The 21,539-nt window shown below is 57.3% G+C and overlaps 2 protein-coding genes across 3 annotated transcripts in view; one reads left to right on the top strand and one right to left on the bottom strand.

Annotated features, from left to right (window-relative positions):
- FAM83G (family with sequence similarity 83 member G) overlaps positions 1-4,527 on the bottom strand; it is a 28,214-nt gene extending 23,687 nt beyond the window's left edge. The window contains exons 1-2 of one of the 2 annotated variants that reach the window (XM_030294779.1): positions 4,456-4,527; positions 3,336-3,998 (exon numbers count right to left, since the gene is read on the bottom strand). In XM_030294779.1, the coding sequence (XP_030150639.1) occupies positions 3,336-3,857 (522 nt within the window). In that variant the 5' untranslated portion in view covers positions 3,858-3,998; positions 4,456-4,527. Of the gene's footprint in view, positions 1-3,335; positions 4,020-4,455 lie in introns of those variants that run through there. The other variant, XM_030294780.1, reaches the window with a different exon arrangement.
- The window catches only part of SLC5A10 (solute carrier family 5 member 10), a 58,705-nt gene extending 37,353 nt beyond the window's left edge, over positions 1-21,352 (top strand). The window contains exons 10-15 of the mRNA XM_030294781.1: positions 13,679-13,786; positions 16,086-16,236; positions 20,120-20,288; positions 20,465-20,680; positions 21,067-21,124; positions 21,246-21,352. Coding sequence (XP_030150641.1) covers positions 13,679-13,786; positions 16,086-16,236; positions 20,120-20,288; positions 20,465-20,680; positions 21,067-21,124; positions 21,246-21,352 — 809 coding nt within the window. The remainder of the gene's footprint in view (positions 1-13,678; positions 13,787-16,085; positions 16,237-20,119; positions 20,289-20,464; positions 20,681-21,066; positions 21,125-21,245) is intronic.
- The last annotated feature ends 187 nt before the right edge of the window (positions 21,353-21,539 follow it).

Here is a 21,539-nt window from a genome sequence, read left to right as displayed (position 1 = left end):
CTCTGGTATGCAGTTGGAACCCCGAAGCAGGTTTTTCCCCAGGGACATCACTGGTCCCCAGGGGCTGGGGGGGGGGGGGGCGGCAGGCAGATGGCCTTCCATCTCAGAGACTTGGAGCCCAATGGGGCTAGAAGACGGCTCAGAGCACAGGCTGCCTGCTCAGGGCCACACAGCCGGTAGAGTTAGACCCAAGACCCTCCGGTCTCTCGTCCCAGAGAAGTCCAGAATCGCAGGGCAACAGGGTGTCAGAGCTGAAGGGACCCCTGACAATCTTCAGTGTTACCCATTTTACAGATGAAAAGACTGAGGCTCGTCTAGGGTCACACACTGGCGGAGGCAGAGCAGGGACCCGATCCCAGCACTCTTGGCTCCTGGTACCAGTTCCGTTCTAGTCTTTGGGGAAAGAGGGGGGTTCAGAAGTCTTGACGGAGACACAGCCGCTCCCTGACGGCCAAGCCGGGGCGGGTTGAGCGTGTGCTGTGTCACTTCCCTGCCCCAGGGTCTGCCCGCCGTGAGGAGGTGGCGGGCCGGGCCGCCCTGAGTCAGCACCAGCCATCCCGGCCCAGGTGCCCCGGCGGGCAGGGGGCGGGCAGTGTTCGGGCCCAGCGGCTGGACGGCGGGCTCCCCGTCCCAGGCCTGGGGAGGGGGAGTGTTCTCCGCGCATTGCTGCTGGGGGGGCGAGGAGAGGATGCGGGGGCGCAGGGGAAGAGGTGATTCATGGGGAGAGATAAGGCAGGGAGAGGTCCCCGTGGCGGTGGGCGGGCCAGGCAAAGCACCTCGTCAGCCCCCGTCAGCATCCGTCAGCGGCACAGCCCAGCGCTGGGGCCTGGGAAGCAGCCGGGGCAGGGCAGATGGGAGGATCGCAGGCAGCTTGGCTGAGCCGCCCCTCCCTGCCCTGCCTGTCGCTGTGCTCTGTCAGGCCAGGATGGGCAGGGGACCCGTCCTAGAGTCTGAGGACAACACAGGCCTGGTCCCCACCCCTCCACACAAGAACTAGCTAGGTGACGCTGGCAGGGACTCAGCTGTCAGGCCTCAGTTTCCACATCTGAAAAATGGGCAGATAACACTACCTGAAATTATAAAGTGCCTCGCACTCAGAAAACAGTGGCTGTTATTATTGCCCGCCCACCCACACACCATGCTGGCCACGGGCCCCCTGGACGGAGTTGACAGGGAAAGCAGGGGCGTGGCTCACCCTGGTGCCGCGGGGTGTGAACAAATCCCTGTCCCCCGTGCCTCAGTGCTCTCATCTGACAGATGAGCCTCTACTGCCTCAGACCCTCCTCCTGGGTGTGGGAGGCTCCCTGCCGGCTGACAGCATGGGGCAGCCTCAGCAGGGGGGCCCCATTCTGAGGGGAACAGGGGGCAACGCCAGCCGATCAGGGGGCCGCACCAACTGCAGTTACCACACAGACTGGGGTTCAAACCCGAGACAGACGTCCCCCCCCAGCCACGTCCTCTTAAGCGACGCCAGTAACCTGGTGCGGCCTTTGTGGGGAGCAAACAAAGTTTCGGGGGCCCATGGAACTGCATGGGGTGGCTGGGGCTTAGCCCCGGACATAGACACGTGGGGACAGTGCGCCGGTGCCCAGCCTGGCCCCAGGCGCCCCTATCTGGCCCCCATCACTGGGCCAGGCCATCAGTCCTTCTGTCTGGGGGAGATTAGACTGGCCGGCTGTTCCCATGCCAAGCAGAGATCTGGTGTCTGCCTCCTTCCTACTCCTGGTGGGGAGGCGAGGAGCAGAGGAGGGGGAACCCTGGCACAGCAGGTCAAGCCCCACCCAGGGTCTCCGTTCTCCCATTTTTAAAAAAGGGGTCATGGGATCCCAACAGGCCCTCCCAGGGGACTGGGTTGCAGGCCCTCGGGTCAGGCACCGCGTCAGCAGCACCCTCCTGAGCCATGGCAGGTGCAGGGCGGGTTATTCAGCCCAAGAACTATGAAGGCCCCTTCCCCCTCCCCCTTTCCCTCCTCTTCCTGAAACTCCTCCTCACCCCCGTCACCCGATTCCATCTTTACAACCGCCAAAGACGCAGCTTTGGTCCTAACCACCTCCAGCTGACACACCAGAAGAAACCCGAAGCCCCAAAGCTGCCTGGGATCAGGCCGAGAGCCAGGCTCCGAGACGCGGGCTATCTGACTCTGCCAGCCCCCTCAGGGGACAGGGACTCCACCTTTCTAGAAACCTAACCCGTGGCCACCTTGTCAGCTCCTGACCCACTTCTGGGTTCCCTGCCCAAGAGCTCCCCAATGCCCTGTCAGCCAGGATGGTCCCCAAAGCCAGCGTTCTGGGCTTGTGCGATTTGCTGCCCCGCTCTGGGCCCGGGGAAGGGTTAGACTTTGCCAGAAAGACCTCCGCGGACACACACATTGCTCATCACTCGCTGCTCTCTACTGAGCTCGGACCTGGCTTCAGAACCTTTCTCAACACTGTTCGCCACGCGGGCTTTACCAATCATGTCAGGATGTGCTTGGAAACCGAGAATTCCTCTCAGTAAGAAGGTGCACCAGTTCCCGGCCTGGCCCTTCCGAGGATGTGTGTCAGTGCATCGGCTGAGAACGACTGCCCGCACCAGGGTACAGCACGGCTCGGCAGGGGTCGAGAACAGGCAATGCCTGAGGTCCCTTCACTGGCAAAATTCACAGGCGGACAACCCTGAGCTGAATTCACTCCGCTTCCACCCAGGGCCCACCCCCATCCCCTACATCCCAGCCTGGAAAGATTCTGCCACTGCAAAGCTCACACAGAGGCTCAGAGAGGGCGAGCAAGGCACTCTCCGTCGCCCAGCACAGCCAGGAAAAAGGCACCTTTGAACTTGGACCTCCAGGCCAGCCTCAGATGGACTCAGGCTGTGTTTTAGTCTCCAGGCCTTCTCCACCACTCCAGACTCTCTCCACTACCCAGGAAAAAGCAACACCAGAGGGTTCACGGCGTGTGTGAGAGCGTCCTGCTTCTCAGGGGTGAATCAGAGCCATCCTGAGGGACAGTAAGTGAGAGAAAACCCGGAGATTTCTCCCCGCCCCACCCCATCACAGCACCTTCTTCTGGGGAACGTGCTTGCAGCGTCTGGGGAGATCAGAGCCCTCCCCCAACAATGCACAAAGGCCCTTTGAGATGGGGTAACCCACCATCTCCTGCCAGAGAACCTGGGTACCCTATCCCTGTGCAAAGAAACTGAGGAACCCCATGAGGGCAGGGGAGGAGGCAGCCAGGGAGGAAGCAAAGAGACCCACAAGAGAGAGACAGTGTTGCGGTCTCCGTATATGCTGGGGGCCGGACGCAAGGCCCACTGAGCCAGCTTCCCTTCCGGGGACTCCCGCCCAGCAGCTGCCTCACCTTCTGGGCCTGGCTGATCATCTTTCGCACCACCTCTTTGATGTGGGCCTGCCCATCGATGGGGGGCTGCATGTAGACGCTGGCCCGGGTCACACCGCGGTAGGCAATGGTGTCTGGCCAGCCCAGGTCCAGCTGCGGGATGGATCGGTCGGACTTCTGGGGCCAGTACTCCAGAGAGGGCGGTGGCTCGGCCTCGGTGGGGGTCCCACCTGCCCTGCTGGCCTCCTCGCTGTCACCAACCCCATTGTCCTCGGGCCCCCGGGGCCACTTGGCACCCCTCGGGTCCTCCGAGCCCGGGTCGTACACCTCGATGGTCTCCAGGATGCGCTTGAGCTCCAGCTCCGAGAGGAAGTCACGGATGTTCTCGCGCTTCAGCACCTCGTAGAAGGCCTCGCGGCCGTGGGCCACCAGGGCCTCCAGGGCCAGCCGCTGCTCCTCGCTGTAGAAGAACTCGGGCTTGGACTCGCTGGAGCGCCAGTTGACGTGGTTGTCGTCCAGACACTGCACCTGAGAGAAGGCCATGGTGCCACTGACCCGACGCTTCCGCTGGGTGGGCGGGCGACACAGCACTCAGCAAGGTCGGGATCCTAATTCCCGCGCGACTGCGGCCCCGCGCACTCTTGGGGCTTCACCGGCGTCTCAGCAACTCTGCCCATAGGGAACCTGCGAGGGAGTCCAAGAGAACGGCGGAGGTCAGGTCAGAGTGCAGGCGGGGACTAGGGAGGGGCGACAGGGCGGGGGTGGGGCGGCAGTGGGAGAGACGGCGGGGCGCGACCCACGCCAGGGCGCGCTGCGCCTCTATCAGTGGGGGCCGGGGGGGCACCCACATCCCAGAGGAATTCTGGAGCTGCCCAAAGTCCTGGGCAACTTCTGGGAGGATCTAGAGCCAGGAGGGACCTTCCCAGAAGTTTCCAGGAGTGGGAGGCAGGAGACAACTCGGATGGCCTCTGGCCCAGCTCAGCGGCGCCCAGCATTCCGACGGCTTCCGGGAAGGGAGCGGGGTCTTAAAATCTCCGGGCGCCACGACCGGCAACCCAAGAGGCCTGCCCGGAGGAGGCTCGGGGAAGCGCGGCTGGCAGACGGCGCGTTGGAGGTCCGGGATCCGGGGGGACTTGCTTACCGGGCGGACGCGGGCGCGGGGACAGAGCCGGCAAGGAGAGCCCTGCGGGGAGAACGAAGCGCACAGGCAGGCGGCGGGCTGGTGACTAATGCCGCCCCGCCCACCCCACCTGCGGTCACGTGCCGCTCTGGGGGGCGGGGCCGGAAGCTGATTCACTCCCCCCCCCATCCCCCCCACCAATCCCTGAGAGACACCGACTTCGGGTGGTTGCGCTCCCCGTTTCCTCCGCTGCCTCCAGCCCCAGGTGGCCGAGTTCTGGAAAGCTCAGGGACCAAAGTCCAAGAACTCTTGGAACTATGCAGCCCAGAGAGGGAAAGTGTTCTTACTGAGAACACACAGCAAATCAACAACTTTGCACCGCTCCAGCGCACCGCTCCTCCCCCTGCCCCCGGGGTGGGAGGACCTGTTGTACCCTTGGTCCAACCCTACCAGTGCCTTGTTTCCTGGGTGGGACGGGAAGTCCGTGCAGATATGCAGCTGTCCAGTTGTGGAAGTAGAGTTAGGGTACTGGGCTGGGAGCCCCCAACGGAGGGATAGGGCACAGTCTGACCCACACTCAGGAAGGAGCCTTTACAGAGCCACGTGTGGACAGAGCAGATAGATAGCCAGTTCTTAGTCCCTGAGCCCTGCTCCCTGCTGGGAGGGGTACCTACCCAGGACTGGTCCTGCATGATGAGCAGCGCCCACCCGAACCCTGGCGTGGGGAGGGCCAGAGAGGGCTGCTGGTGGGCTGGAGTCAGGCCCAACTATCTGCTCGGTGTCCTGGGGCTTGGGACCCTGGTTGGGGGATGGGGGTGTGGGGACCAAATCTAACAGCAGGCTGCAAGGGCAGGGACAACAGAGCCTATTAAACCTGGATCTGGACAGGGCTGTGGCATGCTTGGGTGGGGATGGGGGCCCTGAGGACACTGGTCTGTGTTGCTGAGGGCTGGCTGGTGGCATCTCTAGGCCTCTCCCGTTCCAGAACCCCCCACCATCTATCCACCTGGGTCTGTCGCCCAGAGCAGTGTCTGCTCTCTCCAGGCCCAGCACCCCTGTGGTCCCCATCACTGACCCCTCAAGCCTCATGTCCTGTACTCCCTGCCATGAACCCCCCCCCCCCCAGCCACAGAGGCTTCACACTGTGTCTGGATGGCCCCAGAAGCCAGGCCCCTGCCTCTCCCTGAGCAGAGCCCCACAGGTGCCCCTAGCTCCTCCCAGGTAGGCGCACATATACCCACATCCTCCCTACCAGACTCAGTCAGAAGGGAGAGGCAGACGGTCCCAGTGAGCAAGCACTGCCTTGGGAGTCCTGAAGCCTGATTTATGTCACTGCTACTGAGGGCCCAGATCAAGAGTCTCTCTGGGCATCGGCCTCTCTTTTTGTTCTTATGACTGCACAGGGGCCCGGAGGCTCATGAAGGGAGTCCTGACTCTCAGGTCTGAAAGGCACGTAGCCCTCCAACCTCTACAGTTACCTGTCCATAGTTACAGATGCACAGGAAGTTGTTAAGACAAAAAGACAAAACACAAACCAACCAACCACCAACAGAGAGGTTGCGTGCAGCCTTCACCCTGTTTCTGCCAGTGGTATCATCTTGTAGAACTATCGTACAATAATGCGGTAGCCAGAAAATTGACATTGGTGCATTCCAGAACTTGTTCAGATTTCACCAGTTTACATGTGTTCATTTGTGTGTGTGTGTGTGTGTGTGTGTGTGTGCATGCTCATGCACACGCGCAACCTTACCACCTGTGTAGATTTGGGTGGCCACCCCTGCAATTGGGAGGCAGAACCCTTCTGTCATCACCAAGACCTCCCTCTTGCCAGCCACACCCACATCTCCATCTCTAACCCCTGTCAGCCACTTGTCTGTTCTCCATGTCTACAATTTTGTTATTTCAAGAACGTTATATAAATGGAAAACACAGTATTTAACCTTTAGGGATTAGCTTTTTCTTCCACCCAGCATAATTCTCCGGTGAATCATCCAAATCATCGTGTATATCCGTAGCTTGTTCATTTCTGTGGCTGACAAGTATCCCATGGCCTGGATGCACCGGAGCTCGCGTAACAGTTTCTCTTGTTGAAGGACACTGGGTTGTTTCCAGTTTTTGGTTATTACGAATAAAGCTGCTATGAGCATTCATATACGTATTATACATATTCATTTGTGTAGGTACTGTATTATGTCTATTTTCCTGCCAACAACATCTGCGTGATCTAATTTATCCACATCCGTGATGGCATTTTATGTTGTCACAATTTTTTTTATTTTTTCCACGCTTGTAGGTGTGTAATAATCTTTTTTTTTTTTTAATTTTTTTTTTTAACGTTTATTTATTTTTGGGACAGAGAGAGACAGAGCATGAACGGGCGAGGGGCAGAGAGAGAGGGAGACACAGAATCGGAAACAGGCTCCAGGCTCCGAGCCATCAGCCCAGAGCTCGACGCGGGGCTCGAACTCATGGACCGCGAGATCGTGACCTGGCTGAAGTCGGACGCTTAACCGACTGCGCCACCCAGGCGCCCCAATAATCTCTTATTATGGTGTTAATTTGCGTTTTCCTAATGACTAATGATATGCAACATATTTTCATATGCTTATTTGCCACTGTATGTTCTCTTGGGTGAAATGTCTGTTCATGTGTTTTGCCCATTTTCTAATTGGATTGTTTGATTTTTGAGAGCTTTTTATATATTCCAAATACAAGGTCTTTGTCAGGTATATAGTCCACATATATTTTCCGCTGGTCTGTAACTTTTTCTGTTTTTTCTTCTTTTTTGAGGTATAGAATAAGATATTATTAACTATAATCATTACGCTATACATTAGGTCCTCAGAATTTATTCATCTTATAATTGGAAGTTTGTACCCTCTAACATCTCACCTCTTCCTCCCATCCCACCCCACCCTCAGCCTCTGGTAACCATCATTCTACTCTGTTTTTCTATGAGTTTGACTTTTTTAGATTCCACTTGTAAGTGAGATCGGACAGTATTTGACTTTCTCTGACTTACTTCACTTAGCGTAATGCCCTCAAAGTCCACCAATGTTGTCGCAAATGGTAGGATTTTCTTTCTCAGGGCTGAATAGTATTCCATTATATATATATATGTATATATACGTGTGCGTGCGTGTGTGTATGTGTGTGTGTGTGTACATATATATATACCACATCTTTACCCATTCATGTGCTGATGGACCCTTTAGTTTGTTTCCATGTCTTGGCTACTGCAACTATGCTTCAATGAACATGGAGTGCAGATATCTCTTCAATATAGTGACTTCATTTCCTTAAGATACATGCCCGGGGTGCCTGGGTGGCTCAGTCAGTTAAGCATCTGACTCTTGATTTAGGCTCAGGTCATGATCTCACACTTTGTGAGATCAAGCCCCGAGTCAATGGAGCCTGCTTGGGATTCCCTCTCCCTCTCTCTGCTCCTCCCCCACTTGCTTGCACTCCTGTGTGTGCTCTCTCTCTCTCTCTCTCAAAAAAAAAAAAAAAAAGATAGATATACTCAGATGTGGTATACCTGGATCATATGGTAGTTCTATTTTTATTTTTTTAAGATTTTATTTTTAAGTAATCTCTACACCAAATATGAGGCTCAAACTCACAAACCAGAGACCAAGAGTCCCATGCTCTACAGACTGAGCTAGCCGGACACTCTTCTATTCTTAATTCCTTGAGAAACCTCCATACTGTTTTCTTGTTTTCCTTAGTTGCTGCACTGACTTATGCTCCTATTGGTAGTACACACACACACACACACACACACACACACACACACACAACGGGTTCCCTTTTCTCTACATCTTTGCCAACACGTTATCTCTTGTCTTTTTGATGAGAGCCATTCTAATAGGTGTGAGGTGATATTACATTGTGGTTTTGATTTGCATATCCCTGATGACTAGTGATGTTGAGCATTTTTTTTCAGGTACCCATTGACCATTTGTATGTCTCCTTTGGAAAAATGTCTACTCAGATCTTCTGCCCATTTTTTATTATTTAAAAAAAATTTTGTTTTCAAAAAATTTTTAATATTTATTCATTTTTGATAGAGACAGAGCATGAGCAGGGGCGGGGAAGAATCTGAAACAGGCTCCAGGCTCTGTGCTGTCAGCACAGAGCCCGATGTGGGGCTCAAACCCACGAACTGAGAGATCATGACCTGAGCTGAAGTCGGACACTTAACTGACTGAGGCACCCCTGCCCATTTTTTAATTGGATTGTGTTGTTATTGGTTTTTGTTTTGTTTGCTATTGAGTTGTATGAGTTCTTTATATATTTTGGCTATTAACCCCTTATCAGATATATGGTTTGCAAATATTTCTTCCCAATCCATAGGTTGCCTTTTCATTTTGTTGATGGTTTCCTTTGCTGTGCAGAGGCTTTTAAATCTGATATTGTCTCATTTGGGGGCATTGTTTTGTTTTGTTTTGTCTTTTTGAAGATCTTTGCTTTCGGTGTCAAATAAAAAAAAAATCATTGCCATGATCAATGTCAAAGAGCTTACTCCCCACTCCCCCCTCCGTGTTTTCTTCTAGGAATTTTACATTCAAATCCTTAGCCCATTTTGAGTTGGTTTTGTGTATGTTATGAGATAGCAGTCCAGTTTAATTCATGTGCATGTAGCTGTCCCGTTTTTCCAACACTATTTATTGAAGAGACTATCCTTTCCCCATTGTATATTCTTGGCTCCTTTGTCATAAATTGATTGAAAATATAGAGAGAGAGACCATACATACACATATATAGTCTCTATTGTGTTATATTGAGCTATGTGTCTGTTTTTGTGCCAATACTGTACTGTTTTGATTACTATAGGTTTGTAATATAGTTTGAAATCAGAAAGTGTGATGTCTCCAGTTTTTCTCTTCTTTCTTAAGATTACTTTGGCCATTTGGGGTTTTCTGTGGTTGTATAGGAATTTTTTGGATTATTTTTTTTCTATTTATGTGAAAAATGCTGTTGGAATTTTGATAGGGACTACATTGAATCTGTCGATGGCTTTTGGTGATAGGAGCATTTTAACAACATGAATTGTTCCAATCCATGAACATGGTATACCTTTCTATTTATTTGCATCATCTTCAATTTCTTTCATCAGTGTCTTATAATTTTCATCACATGAGTCTTTAATCTCCTTGGTTAAATTTGTTCCCAGGTATTTTATTATTTTTGATGCCATCATAAATGGGACTGTTTTCTTAATTACTCTGATGGTTCATTGCTAGTGTCTAGAAACACGACTGATCTTCATATATCGACTGCATATCCTGCAACTTTACTGATTTGTTCTGTAGCTTTTCTTTTTTATCCTTTTCACAGGTGTCTTACACAGAACTTTTAATTGTGATGAAGTCTACTTTATCCATTTTTTCTTTTATGGATATTGCTTTTGATGTCAAGTCTAAGAACTCTTTGCCTAGCCATAGGTCCTGAAGATTTTCTCCTATTTCCCCCCGAAAAAGCTTGATATTTTTTACATCTTACATTTAAATCTGTGATCTATTTTGAATTAATTTTTGTATCAGGTGTGACATTTAGGTTGAGGTTGAATTCTGGCCTCTGGATGTCCCCCAGAAGGACTTTACAGAGGAGGAAACAGCCTCAGAGACCTTAAATAATCACCCAGGATCACACAGTAGGGCACTGGGATAGCTGGACTTAAACCCAGGTCTGTGTGCTTTTCTCCTACTCCTTACTGCAACATCCACATCTGGACTGTCTCCCAGGGATGGGCCAGGCCTCGATAGGGAGTGGGGAGCACCTTGATTGGCCCTCAGGGTGTTGTGTCCAATGGCCTCATTGGGAAGAGTCATTCAGTCCATCAACAAACACTGGCAGAAGCTGTCACAGGTCACCGAGTTATTGGTACCATGAGGATATTGCCCAAAGCCTGCAGACATCCACAAGTTGAGAGTATGAATTCATATGAATTCCCTGAGTTTATGAAGGAAAGAAGGGTATTCCAGAGAGAGGGAACAGAAAACACAGAGGCCCAGAGGTGTGGCTGAAAGTGGCTAGGTGGCTAGAGGGCCACGAATGGCACAATTAGAGGCTTGTGATCCCTCCTGCAGGGGATGGAGAGCCACGGAAGTACATGAGCAGGGAGGGTGGTGGGCAGATTAGTGGTTTTAGATGTTTCCTCTGCGGCTTGCAGGGTGGGTGGGTTAGAGGGGACAAGACAGTACAGTAAGGAGGTGGAGTTCACCTGGGCACCAAGCCCAGTGGCTGGACGTGGCATTGGCCAAAGGGAGGGAGAACATGGGGGACAAGGAGAGGGACAACTCCCAGGCTTCTGGTGTCGGCCCTGGCTGACAGGGGTGCCAATGCAAAAGTAGAGCCTAGTTGGGGAGCTCCCAGGCCCACAGAAGCTGGTTCTCTCGCAAACTCAGAAGCCCCGTTCTCAGTTCCCTGGCTCTCACTGTCCTGAGGCTGCTCACTCCTGAATGTGGCATATTCAGGGGACTTTAAGTGGAGACACCTCTGCGGCTGCCATAAAGGAGAGGTTCTTCTTGCTGTTCAGCACAAACTCCGGCAAGCGAGCCAGTGGTGCCCAGAGGCGGTGGCCCAAGCCCAGAGCCTGGAATGGGCTGAATAAACTCGACCAGAATCTCCTGACTCCGGCTTTCTGAGCCATTATGTGGCTGTGACTCTCCCAAGAGGGCTGGGTCCTCCAAGCACCACAGCCAGCCAGTGCAGGCCCGGAACCTGTCAGGAGGGACCCATCACCTGCCCTCTGTGTGCTGGACCCCAGTGCTCCCTGGAGTCCTGCCGTGGGGCCCTGGGCTTTGTCCTGGGCCCGACTATGGGTCCCAGGCCAGTCATGCCCTTTCTGGCTCTCATCTGCTCACCCGCTGGGCTGCGGGTGGGAAAATAGGGCAGCTGGATCAAACAGTGCCTGACCTTCATCATGGCTCTTTCTGGCATCCTTTCTCCGTCTCCTCCTTTCCTCCTAGGCCTTTCCTCCTTCCTCCCTACCACTTACTTGGTTACTCACTCATTCATTCGCAAATGTTCACAGGATCTCTCCTCTGGGCGAGCCCTGAACTGACTGAAAGCTAGGACTGGGAGATGATTCAGACCCAGTGTCCGCCCTTGGGGAGCTCCCAGTCTAATGGGGGAGGTAAAATATACAAACAATTGTGATTCAGTCCTTGGCCACAGGAGCCTTTGAGAGGAAGCTGCTTTGCCCTGGTTGTGGGGGGAGGATTTGGAAAGGGGGGTGTCAGAGGAAGCCTCAGAGGACAAGCAATGGGCCATGGAGCAGGAGGTAAACAAGGGTAGGACAGAGCCCTGGGAGGAGGGGAGGGGACCTCGTCTGCAGAGGCATGGAGGTGGCAAAGGGCTGGGTGTGTAGGAGAAAACGCAAGCAGGTCAGGGTGGCTGATGCGTGCATGCTGGATGGGACCAGTTGTCAAGGACCTTAGATGCTGTGGGAAGGATTTTGTTTCCAGGAAGCCAAGGGCTCCAGGGGTGTGGGTGGAGGGGGCTCCTGAGTGAAACTGTAATTTCGCAAGGATGGGACAGATGGAAGGGAGGCAATGGGGAGCTGGGGCCCAATTTGTATGAGAGGAGATAGAGCAGAGCAGGGGGCCAAGTGAGGCCAGTAGGGCCGTGGGAGGAGAAGACTGTGGGGCTGGGGGACTGGATGGGGGGAGAGGAGAGAAGGCAGTGAGCTCTTACTGGGCCAGGGAGAGGGAAGAGGACATATCTGATTGGACACTCTGAGTGGGAGGTGCCAGGGATGACAGGCAGCAGGTGTCCCCGGCACCCGTTGCTCAAGAGAGGGTCTGGGCTACTAGAGACCGGGATGCTAGGTCATTGGGGGTGGGGTGATGCTGCTCCAGCCTCGCTGGCCTCGAGGAAGGGGATCTGAGACCCCCCCCTGAAGTGGGTTGGGCATCTATAGAGGAACGTTTCAGAAGAAGCATCGGAGGGGACAGTACTTAACTCAGAAGTGCCTGGTCTGCAAAGGAAGCAGCGCGTCCCAAGAATGCCGGTGCCTGCCGCCATATTGAAATTTAAGCCCCAAACTGCCCCCCTCCCCTCAGAGCGGCTCTCACTCCTGTCCCCTTGGAGCTTCTGTTTCTGAACTTTCCCCGCAATCACCATCTTCTCGTCTACTCTGCTCTCTGCAGGCCCCTGCTGAAAATCCCAAGGGACGGGGGCCACAAGGTGTTTAGAGAATGTTCCACGGGAGGAGCACGTGACCGCGGGGTTGACCGCCATTACCCACACTGTGCTGGGGAGCCCCGGTTGCCGCGGGGGCAGTGGAGGAACAGGGTCACACGGGAGCCAGGCACCGTGGTTCCTGCCTCCAAACAGGGTTCTGCAGAGACAGCTTGCTAGGGCGGCCTGGGCGTTGGGTTCAGTCCAGGACACCCATTAATCCCGCGTTCACTCAACAAGAGAGTAGTTAGTGTGCGCTGCTGCGGCCTTGGGGAGGTGGCCTCGGTGAGACCAAGCCCCCTCCTCACCAGCTCACCAGCCCCTTGGAAAAGCAAAAACAAGCCGTCCCCAGTGGTCCGGAGTAAAGAGATGAGGAAAATCTTCCCCCGCCTGGGAAGGCCTGGGGAGAGGGGCTGGTGGAGAAGGCCTCAGGTGGCAAGGTGGGAAGGGGACAAGCCCAGAGGAGCCTGGAAGAGCCCGGCATCACGACGATTGGAGGGGTTTTGTTGACTGCTGAACTGCCGGGTAGTTCTGACCAGGACATGATCTGACTCCCCTGTGTTTTAGGGGTCTTCCCTTAACACCCAGACATAGCTCCAGGTCAGCGTCAGGAGGAAAGGCCCCAGCCTGAAGCTCTGAGCCCAGGGGTGGGGGAAGGTGCCCCTCTAGCCTGCATTTGCCCCTCTGGGGAGAAGAGCTGGGGGCCGGAGGGGGGTGAGGGAGACTAGCGCCCCAGATGGGTACAGACGGCGGACTGCTCACATGGGCAGGGCCACACTGCAGGCGACCCCCTGGCCTGGCCGGGAAGGGGGAGAAGGCGTTGTGACAGAGGACGACAGAAAAAAAAAAAAAAAATCAAGGCATTAGGGACCAGAATAGAGGCCAGCCCCCTCCACGTGACCCAGACTGGAAAACAGACCTGGGGCCGAGTAGCTGCTGGTCAGAGGTGGTGACGGACAGAGCAGGTCAGGCCCAGGGTCTTGGCCACACGAGGGGCTCAGGTGTGTCGGGAGGATGGGGTGGGGCAGGTGGAACATACTGCGTCCCTTTCCTGCAGATGACGTGGGCTGCGTGGTGCCGTCTGAGTGCCTTCGGGCCTGTGGGGCCGAGATCGGCTGCTCCAACATCGCCTACCCCAAGCTGGTCATGGAACTGATGCCCGTAGGTGAGATTCTGGGTGGGGTCTGGGCGGCCTGTGGGGTGGGACCAGTGAGGGCCAGGGACCCTGGGGACTGCGGAGGCCACTCTGGATCCAGTGTGACGCTCACGCGGGACGTTCCCCTCCTAGGGGAAGAGAGGAAATAGTATAACAGAGGACACGCTCACGGCACCCCCCCAGGGGCCAGGCATTGTTCCGAGGACTTCCCACGTGACCAATTTGCATCTTCCTCTCAGGAACCCTAAGTGCTGTTATTATCATCCCCACTTTAAAGGTGGGGAAACTGAGACCCACAGAGCTTAAGAGACCTGCCCAAGGTCACGTGGCAGCTGGGCTGCAGAGCTGGGCTCTGAACCGGGATAATCTGCCTCCAGAACTCGTCCTCTTAACCTGTGCCGTTGGAGCCCTTGAGTAAGGTCGCCGTTGTCTCTTCTTCCAGGCCTGCTGGGTGCCAGACCCTTTTACGGACCGCTTCCCAGTTATGGCTATGAGGTAGTTATTAGCTCCATTTTACAGATAGGGAAAGTGAGGCACAAAGAGGGGAAAGTGACTTCTCCATGGCTAGAGTGGCTGAGATGCCCCAGTCCGTCTGCCGGGGCTCCAAGCCCACTGCTCACTCCACTAGGATCCGGGGCTCAAGCCCCCCATGAGTTCCTGCCTCCCCCAGCTGGTAGCAGTGAGCCTTCTGAGACCCTCGGCGGCCTGGTTTCACCACCAGATTCTCCAACCCTAAGTGTCTCCCTCCCTCCCTGTGGCTTCCTCTGTGGAAGCTGGATTCCTGGCCCCACCCTCCCTCCCTCCCGGGGTGCCGAGGCCCAGGGGATGTGGGTGCACGGACCTGGGATCAAAACTCCGCTCTGCCACTTGCTGGCTGAGATATTTGGGGCGTGTCACTTTCAGTGTCCTCCTTTGTAAATTGGAGATCGTGACGCCTACCCACCCCTCAGCGTGGTTGCTGGGATTAAACCTAAGAATGTAGGGACGGTGCCTGGCCCAAGGCTTGGCCTCGCTGTGGGTTCCCACCTCTGGGCCTCACCTTCCTCTTCTGTTCTGGGGGCTGGGAGGAACTCGCTAAGCCCCCAGCCATGGTTGGACCATAGCCTCTCTCTAGGCCTTCGGCTCCCTGTCTGAGAAATGGGTAGAGAATAAACCCCGAGTTAATCCATCTCCCCGAGCAAGAGACACAGGATGGAGAAATGTTTGGGGGAAAACCATGGCCTAACTCGCTTTTCTTTGGGGGCCAGCCCAGTCAGCCTGATAAGCGAACAGAGAAGGCCATGGGATGCTTGCAAGTCACACAGCAGGTCAGGCACGGAAGCAAGGCCAGGCCAAAATGGCACCCAGGAGGCTGAGTCCTCAGGGGAGGGGGCCTGTGTCAAGTGTATCCTAGGGCAGGGGTTGGAGGAGAGACAGAGAATCTGTGGAGGTGGAGAAGGGGCTTAGACACTTGAAGAAAAAGTACGAGAAGCCTTGGAGATAGAACCGGAGAGGGGAGGCGACCAGCCTTACGCCACACAGCACTGAGTTACAAATTGAGCATCCTTCTGTCTCTCAGGGCTCCCGACCCTCAGCTCCGCTCAAGCCCGTGACTCCCAGAAGGCTTTGCAAAGAAGGGCCTTGCCCACCTCGGTGGGGACGCCCCCTTGTTTTCCCCCGGAACTGCATTTCCTTTTCTACAAAGCCAACAAGAAAGGGGACCCCCCAGTGCCTGCTGGGGCCTGCCACCCACAAGAAATGGCAGAAAACCCCAGACACTGGGCCACTGCGCCCTGACCGAGTTGTGACCTCCAGGCAGAGGGTCCCGCCCCAGGCCTTCCTCTCCCCACCCCACCCCAGAGTTTTGCCTCTGGCTGCGGTGAGTCCCTGGGCACCTCTCCTCCCGCTAGGACCTTCCACTTCCTCATCTGTCAGACGGGTTAATAATGCTTCCGTCACTTGAAGTCCTAGGTGTGAAAGTGCTTTTTCACCTGCAAGGCTTTGTGGAAACAAGGTGCTGATAACTGCACCCTCAAGAGCAGAAGCAATCACAGGAAGCCACAAATCCAGAAGTTTCGACCACCCCCACCCACCCACCCCCCCCCCCCGCCATTGGCCCTTGGCCTCCCAGCCTCTTGTGTTTGGGTCTCTGTCCCCGGAAACCTCCAGCCTCCCTCCCCCTGGGGCTCTGCTCTCGAGGACTTGTGCATGGCCGATGCTGACCAGGGGGGCCTCAGGGGACCTCAGGGGCCTCAGGGGTCCTCAGTAGGACACGGGCAGCAGGGGCTCCCAAGCAGAGTCGCAGCGGCCCTGTCTTCCCGACCCCCAGGTCTGCGGGGGCTGATGATTGCAGTGATGATGGCCGCACTCATGTCGTCGCTGACTTCCATCTTCAACAGCAGCAGCACACTTGTCACCATGGACATCTGGAGGCGGCTGAGGCCCCTCGCTGGCGAGCGGGAGCTGCTGCTCATTGGCCGGTACGGTTGGGGGTGGGCGGTGGGAGGGGTCGTGCCAGGCACCGGGGACAGGCTGGGACCCAGGCTTCCCCAGCCACACGACGGCCCGCGGGGCCCCACCGACGGGGGGCTTTGAGGGGTGAGTAGGAGTTTGCCAGTTGCGGAGGAACTTCCCAGGAAGGAGAGGATACAAGGAGCCAGAGTGTCCTGTCCATCCCACATCCCACATCGCTCTGGCCACCCGTTCATGGTCACGGCCCTCATCTTAGATGTATCTTGGACTCTGAGCTGAATCTCTGAGGGCATTTCTGCTGGGTAGAGTCCCCCCTCCCCAGTCACCCTGTGGATCTGTCTGTCTTCCTAAAATCTGAGCCCTTAGCCCTCCTGATGGTTTCCAGCTGCCCCACAGAGGGCCCAGAGCCAGTTCTCAGGATGGCCACACTCAGGCCACAGCTGTCCCTGGCCCCACTGGGTTTCTTCCCGTTTCCTCCTAGCCCTGCTAGTCCCCTCCTTATCACCTTGAGGAGCCTCCCTGATCTTTCTAGACTTTGCCCAAGTGTCCCCCCTCCTCCACGCAGCCCTCCCCGATAGGCCTGACTGAGGAGTGAGCCCCTCTCCCCTCTAAGCCTCCCTCAGGGGACCATGGTCTGATTCCTCCCTCAGGACATGTGGCCCCTATAGGTCCACCTGTCTCCCTGGTGCCCCCCACCCCCCACAAAGACAGGCAGGGGCCATGTCTGGCCCAGCCCTCCATCCCTGTACTCGGCGGAGAGTCCTTTGGGGTGAACTCAGCAACGGGTAATGAGAGGTTGGTGCCTAGTGTGTGAACGTGCCCGCCCGCTTGGGCCCTCTCCCAGCTCCCACCCTCCCGTGCCCCTCCGAGGCTTGCTCCCCCAACTCCGCCCGTCGGGTCGAGGGGCCCAGCCTCTGGTGCGCGTCTTGACCGACAGCGCACCCTGCGGCCCCCTGCCCTTGGCTCTCATCCTCAGGGCGGGGTCTCTGCTGCAACTCCAGGCAGGTGGCCCAGTGACGTAAGTCAGCCCCACTGCTGTCAGAAGGGCTCTGTCGGGACACGCCATTCAGCAGGCGAGTGTGAGCTCATCTGCAGGCTCCCAGCCTCCTCCAAAACAAGGAGCCTCTCCCTCCGGCCTTGCACGAAGCTTCTGTGTCAGCAGGTCCTGGCCCCTTGACCTCCTCTCCCCCCCTGCGTTGTTCCCCCGCCCCTCCTCAGTGGCCCCGTGGCCCCGAAAACCTGCCCCTATCTGGCAGACTCCTCCAAAGCCCTTCCGGGCTCGGCATCCCGGGACCAAGTGCCCTCCAGCTGCCCAGAGTGTGACCGGGTCCCCGGGTCTGGGACACGGGTAGCCTCAGTGCGCGCTCAGTGGCCCCCATGTCTCGTGCCCCCGACTTCCTGGCCTCCTCAGAAGCAGGCTTCTCTCCTCTTCCCACCTGAAGCCAAAGTCCTAACTGCCCCCCCCCATTCCAACTCACCCCCCCGCCATGGTGCCCTTGACCCTCCTTCCCACCTCTTCTACCAGTCAAGCCCCAGCCAACCCAGGCTCCACCAACCTGCCTGTGGGCATAAGGCTGTGTGACACAGGGCAGGTTGCTCACCCTCTCTGGGTCCCAGTTCCCTCAGCTGCCAGTTTGGTGCAGTGGAAAGGATCTCATGCTAGGTGTTGGGCCAGGGTTCAGCTCGAAAAGGCCTCCCTCGTGCAGCACGGGGACACCCCCCAACACCTCCAGCCTCTTCCTGCTTAAAACAACACGGTTTAAGCTGCGTTTCCTAGATGGTGTGGGGTCCTGGGTCTCTGGAGCCTCAATCCAAGGAGGTGTGGGAATCACAGAGAGGGGTAACAGAGCATGTCCAGAAGCCTGGGGAGGAGGCCATCGTGGGCCAGGGACAGGCAGGGGCATGCCAGTGACCCTGACAGTCTCATCAGGTTGGGGTGAACCCAGAGGAGCCATCACAGGCCTGGGGCAAGTGACAGTCCCACGTCTGGGGCTCTGATCTTTGCCAGGGCCTTTTGCTCCTGCTCCCCCCTCCTGTCTGCCATTCTCTGTTATCCAGTCCACAAGGAGTGCCCGACGCCCCCCTATTATCCTGCATCAAGCTGAACAATATGGGGGATCCAGAGAGATCTCAAAAGCCCTTGAGGGCCACCCCCCCACCACCGCAGCTGTAGCCCAGGAATGATGGAGAGGGTCAGTCATCCCGACAGCAGTGTGCGTGCAGGAAGGGGTGGGGTCGGAAGGCTTCCTGGAGGAGGAAGGCCTAGAGCTGAGCCTTGGAGGAGGTCAGCCAGGGGAGGAATTGGAGAAGGACATTCCAGGCAGAAGGAACAGCCTCTGGGCCTGGGGTCTCTCTGGCAGCCTGATGGTGACTGAGTTGGAAGGGGAAGCCCTGGAGAGCAGGGGGAAGGCTAGGGCCGCAGTTCCAGGCCGGCCTGGAGAGGCCAGGCCCCGCGCACAGACGCTGAGCCCGGTGTGGGCTGCAGAAGACTGTGTGGGGAGGGCGGGGTGGGCTGGGTGTCCGTGGAGCCCGCCTATGCCTTTGAAGAGGGCAGCGCCCGCCTGCCTGCCAGGCTAAGGGTTAATTAGCCTTAATCAAGGTGGTACCTCCTTCCTCCACCCTCTCCCTCAGGCCTGGAAGGGAAGAAAGGGAGGCGGGCGGACAGGCACACAGGAGGGACCCGCCCCAGCTGCAGACATGGCCTCTCTCGCCCTTGCTGTCCCGTCTAGGGTTCCAGGGGGGTCTCACCCACCACCCTCCTTGGGGGTGAGGTGTGCCCAAGTGACCCAAGACACAGGGGCAAGGGGCACTCAGCCAAGGAGGAGCAGATAGGACACCTGACCCCAGCTCTGCCTCCTTAGCTGGGCCCCACACCTCTTCGAGGCTGGAGGGCGACCCTCCTCTGCCTAGAAGCCCTCTGGGATCGATACTTCCCCTGGGCTCCCTGACCCCAGCCCTTAGGACAGAGTAACAGACTCATCTACTTTCTTTGCCCTGCTGTCCGTGCTGGGGAGGGACAGGGCCCACTCGTCACCCAGTCTGGGCTTCTCGCACGGTGCCCTGCACTCCGGTGGGCTTCTGAACGGGCGACTGCTGAATGAGTGAGCGAAGCACGTCCCCGCGGCGGAGGCCTTGCACCGAGAGGGGAGGCAGGCAGGGGCCGGAAGGAGGGGTCCACACAGGGGAGGGAGGCAGAGGGGCTCATTCCGGCCAGAGGTCTCAGGCTTCAGAGCTGAGGAGTCCGGGCCCCGACCCAAGCCTTGCACTCTTAGGACAGAGGTCACCCTGTGAGGGGTGCAGGTCTGCAGCCTCAGGCTCTCGTGGCGAGGAGGGTTTCGGCCAGAGGCCACCAGCACTAGAGAAGCTGCCAGGGGGGTCAGTCTGGCTGGAATGTGAGGGCCGCAGGCCTCTCAGGAAGCCGGCAAGTGTTTATTGAGCACCTATTGTATGCCAGGGGATGCAGCAGTGGGCTCCATGGATGAGGCTCCCACCTCCCCTGGTGCTTCCAGCCGGGCCGGGGAGACGGACAGGGAGCATGTAACCCCCCCCAACATACCTCTGTATGTCCCCCGGGATGAGTGCCTTGAAGACAAAGAGGAGAGCCTGGGAGGCCATGGCGGGGGGGGGGGGGGGGGGGGGGGTTCCCTGAGGGCTGACGCAGTGGAGACCCCAGGGACAGGTGGAGTCGGGGCGGACCTGCAGGCAGCAGGAAGCCATGGAAGGGTGGGGGCAGGGCAGGGCCGGCCACATCCCCAGAGGAGCGGACCAGAGGCCAGGGAGGAGGCTGGGGTGGCAGGGGACGGCTGGAGAGCGCATCTTAGTGGCTGCGGGAGATGCGGGAGAATTGAGGGAGGGTCTTCCGGGACGAGCACGCCCACTGCCTGCCCACAGGCTGGTCATCGTGGTGCTCGTGGGCGTCAGCGTGGCCTGGATCCCCATCCTGCAGGACTCCAACAGTGGGCAGCTCTTTATCTACATGCAGTCGGTGACCAGCTCCCTGGCCCCCCCAGTGACCGCAGTCTTTGTTCTGGGCATCTTCTGGCGGCGTGCCAATGAGCAGGTGGGTGGGGGATGGGCAGCACCGGGGCAGACAGGACGGTGGGGGGGGGGGGGTCGGGGCTCGGTCCCCTCCCCGCGGACGGGCTGCGTCTGGCTCACATCTTCCCCTGCCGCCCGTGTGCGTGCTGGGGGAACCTGGGCCCTCACCGTCCTCCTGCCCTGCCTCCCCTTCCCCAGGGGGCCTTCTGGGGCCTGATGGTGGGGCTGGCCCTGGGTGCCACTCGGCTGGTCCTGGAATTCCTGCACCCCGCGCCCCGCTGCGGTGACCCGGACACGCGGCCTGCCATCCTCAGCAGCATGCACTACCTGCATTTTGCCGTCGCCCTCTTTGTGCTCAGCGGGGTCGTTGTGGTGGCTGGGAGCCTGCTGACGTCACCCCCCCAGGGAATCCAGGTGAGCCTGCCCCGGCCCCTGACTCTGACCCCTGACCCTCTGCGACTCAAGAATTTTCCAGCTCTTGGGGCACCTGGGTGGTGAAGTCGGTTAAGCATCCGACTGTTGATTTCGGCTCAGGGCGTGATCTCGTGGGTTATGAGTTCAAGCCCCACGTCGGGCTGACAGCGCTTGGGATTCTCTCTCTTCCCTCTCTCTCTGCCCCACCCCTGCGCTCTCTCTCTCTCAAAATAAATAATCAACTTTAAAAAAATAAACAGAATTTCCTAGCTCTTGACCCCCGTCCCCTTTTGAACCCAGCTGCCCACTTTCTGTCACCGACCCCTGACCCTGTCTGGGCCCGCCCCTGTCCTGCCACACCCCCACGTCCCGATCGTTCTCCGCAGATTGAGAACCTTACCTGGTGGACCTTGGCTCAGGATGTGCTTGTGGGAGCCAAAGCAGGTACGTGTGTGACCCTAGGCTCTGAGTCTCTCTCCCGCCCCAAGGCACCCTGGACGTAGGAGTACGAAGTGTGGCCCTGTGGTCCTCATCTTTCTCCCTCTCCTCCTCCTACCTCCTCCAGGCGATGGCCGGACACCCCAGAAACACGCTTTCTGGGCCCGTGTGTGTGGCTTCAACGCTATCCTGCTCATGTGTGTCAACATCTTCTTCTACGCCTACTTCGCCTGACGCTGGCCCCGTGGCCAAGAAGGCCGGAGCGCTCGGAATCCTCAGGTCTACCTCGCTTTCACTGAGGACGCCGAGGCCCAGAGACCCAGGGACTCCCCTCGCAACTGCGTAGCCAGTCTGGTGCCCACACACCAGTTGAGCCGGCAAAGGAGGAGTCCTAAAAAGGTCGGGGGGCGACGGACAGAAA

Source organism: Lynx canadensis, chromosome E1, assembly GCF_007474595.2.
Source record: "Lynx canadensis isolate LIC74 chromosome E1, mLynCan4.pri.v2, whole genome shotgun sequence".
Taxonomy (NCBI): Eukaryota; Metazoa; Chordata; class Mammalia; order Carnivora; family Felidae; genus Lynx; species Lynx canadensis.
The sequence above is the reverse complement of the archived record's forward strand: the minus strand, read 5'-3'. Positions and strand labels throughout refer to the sequence as shown.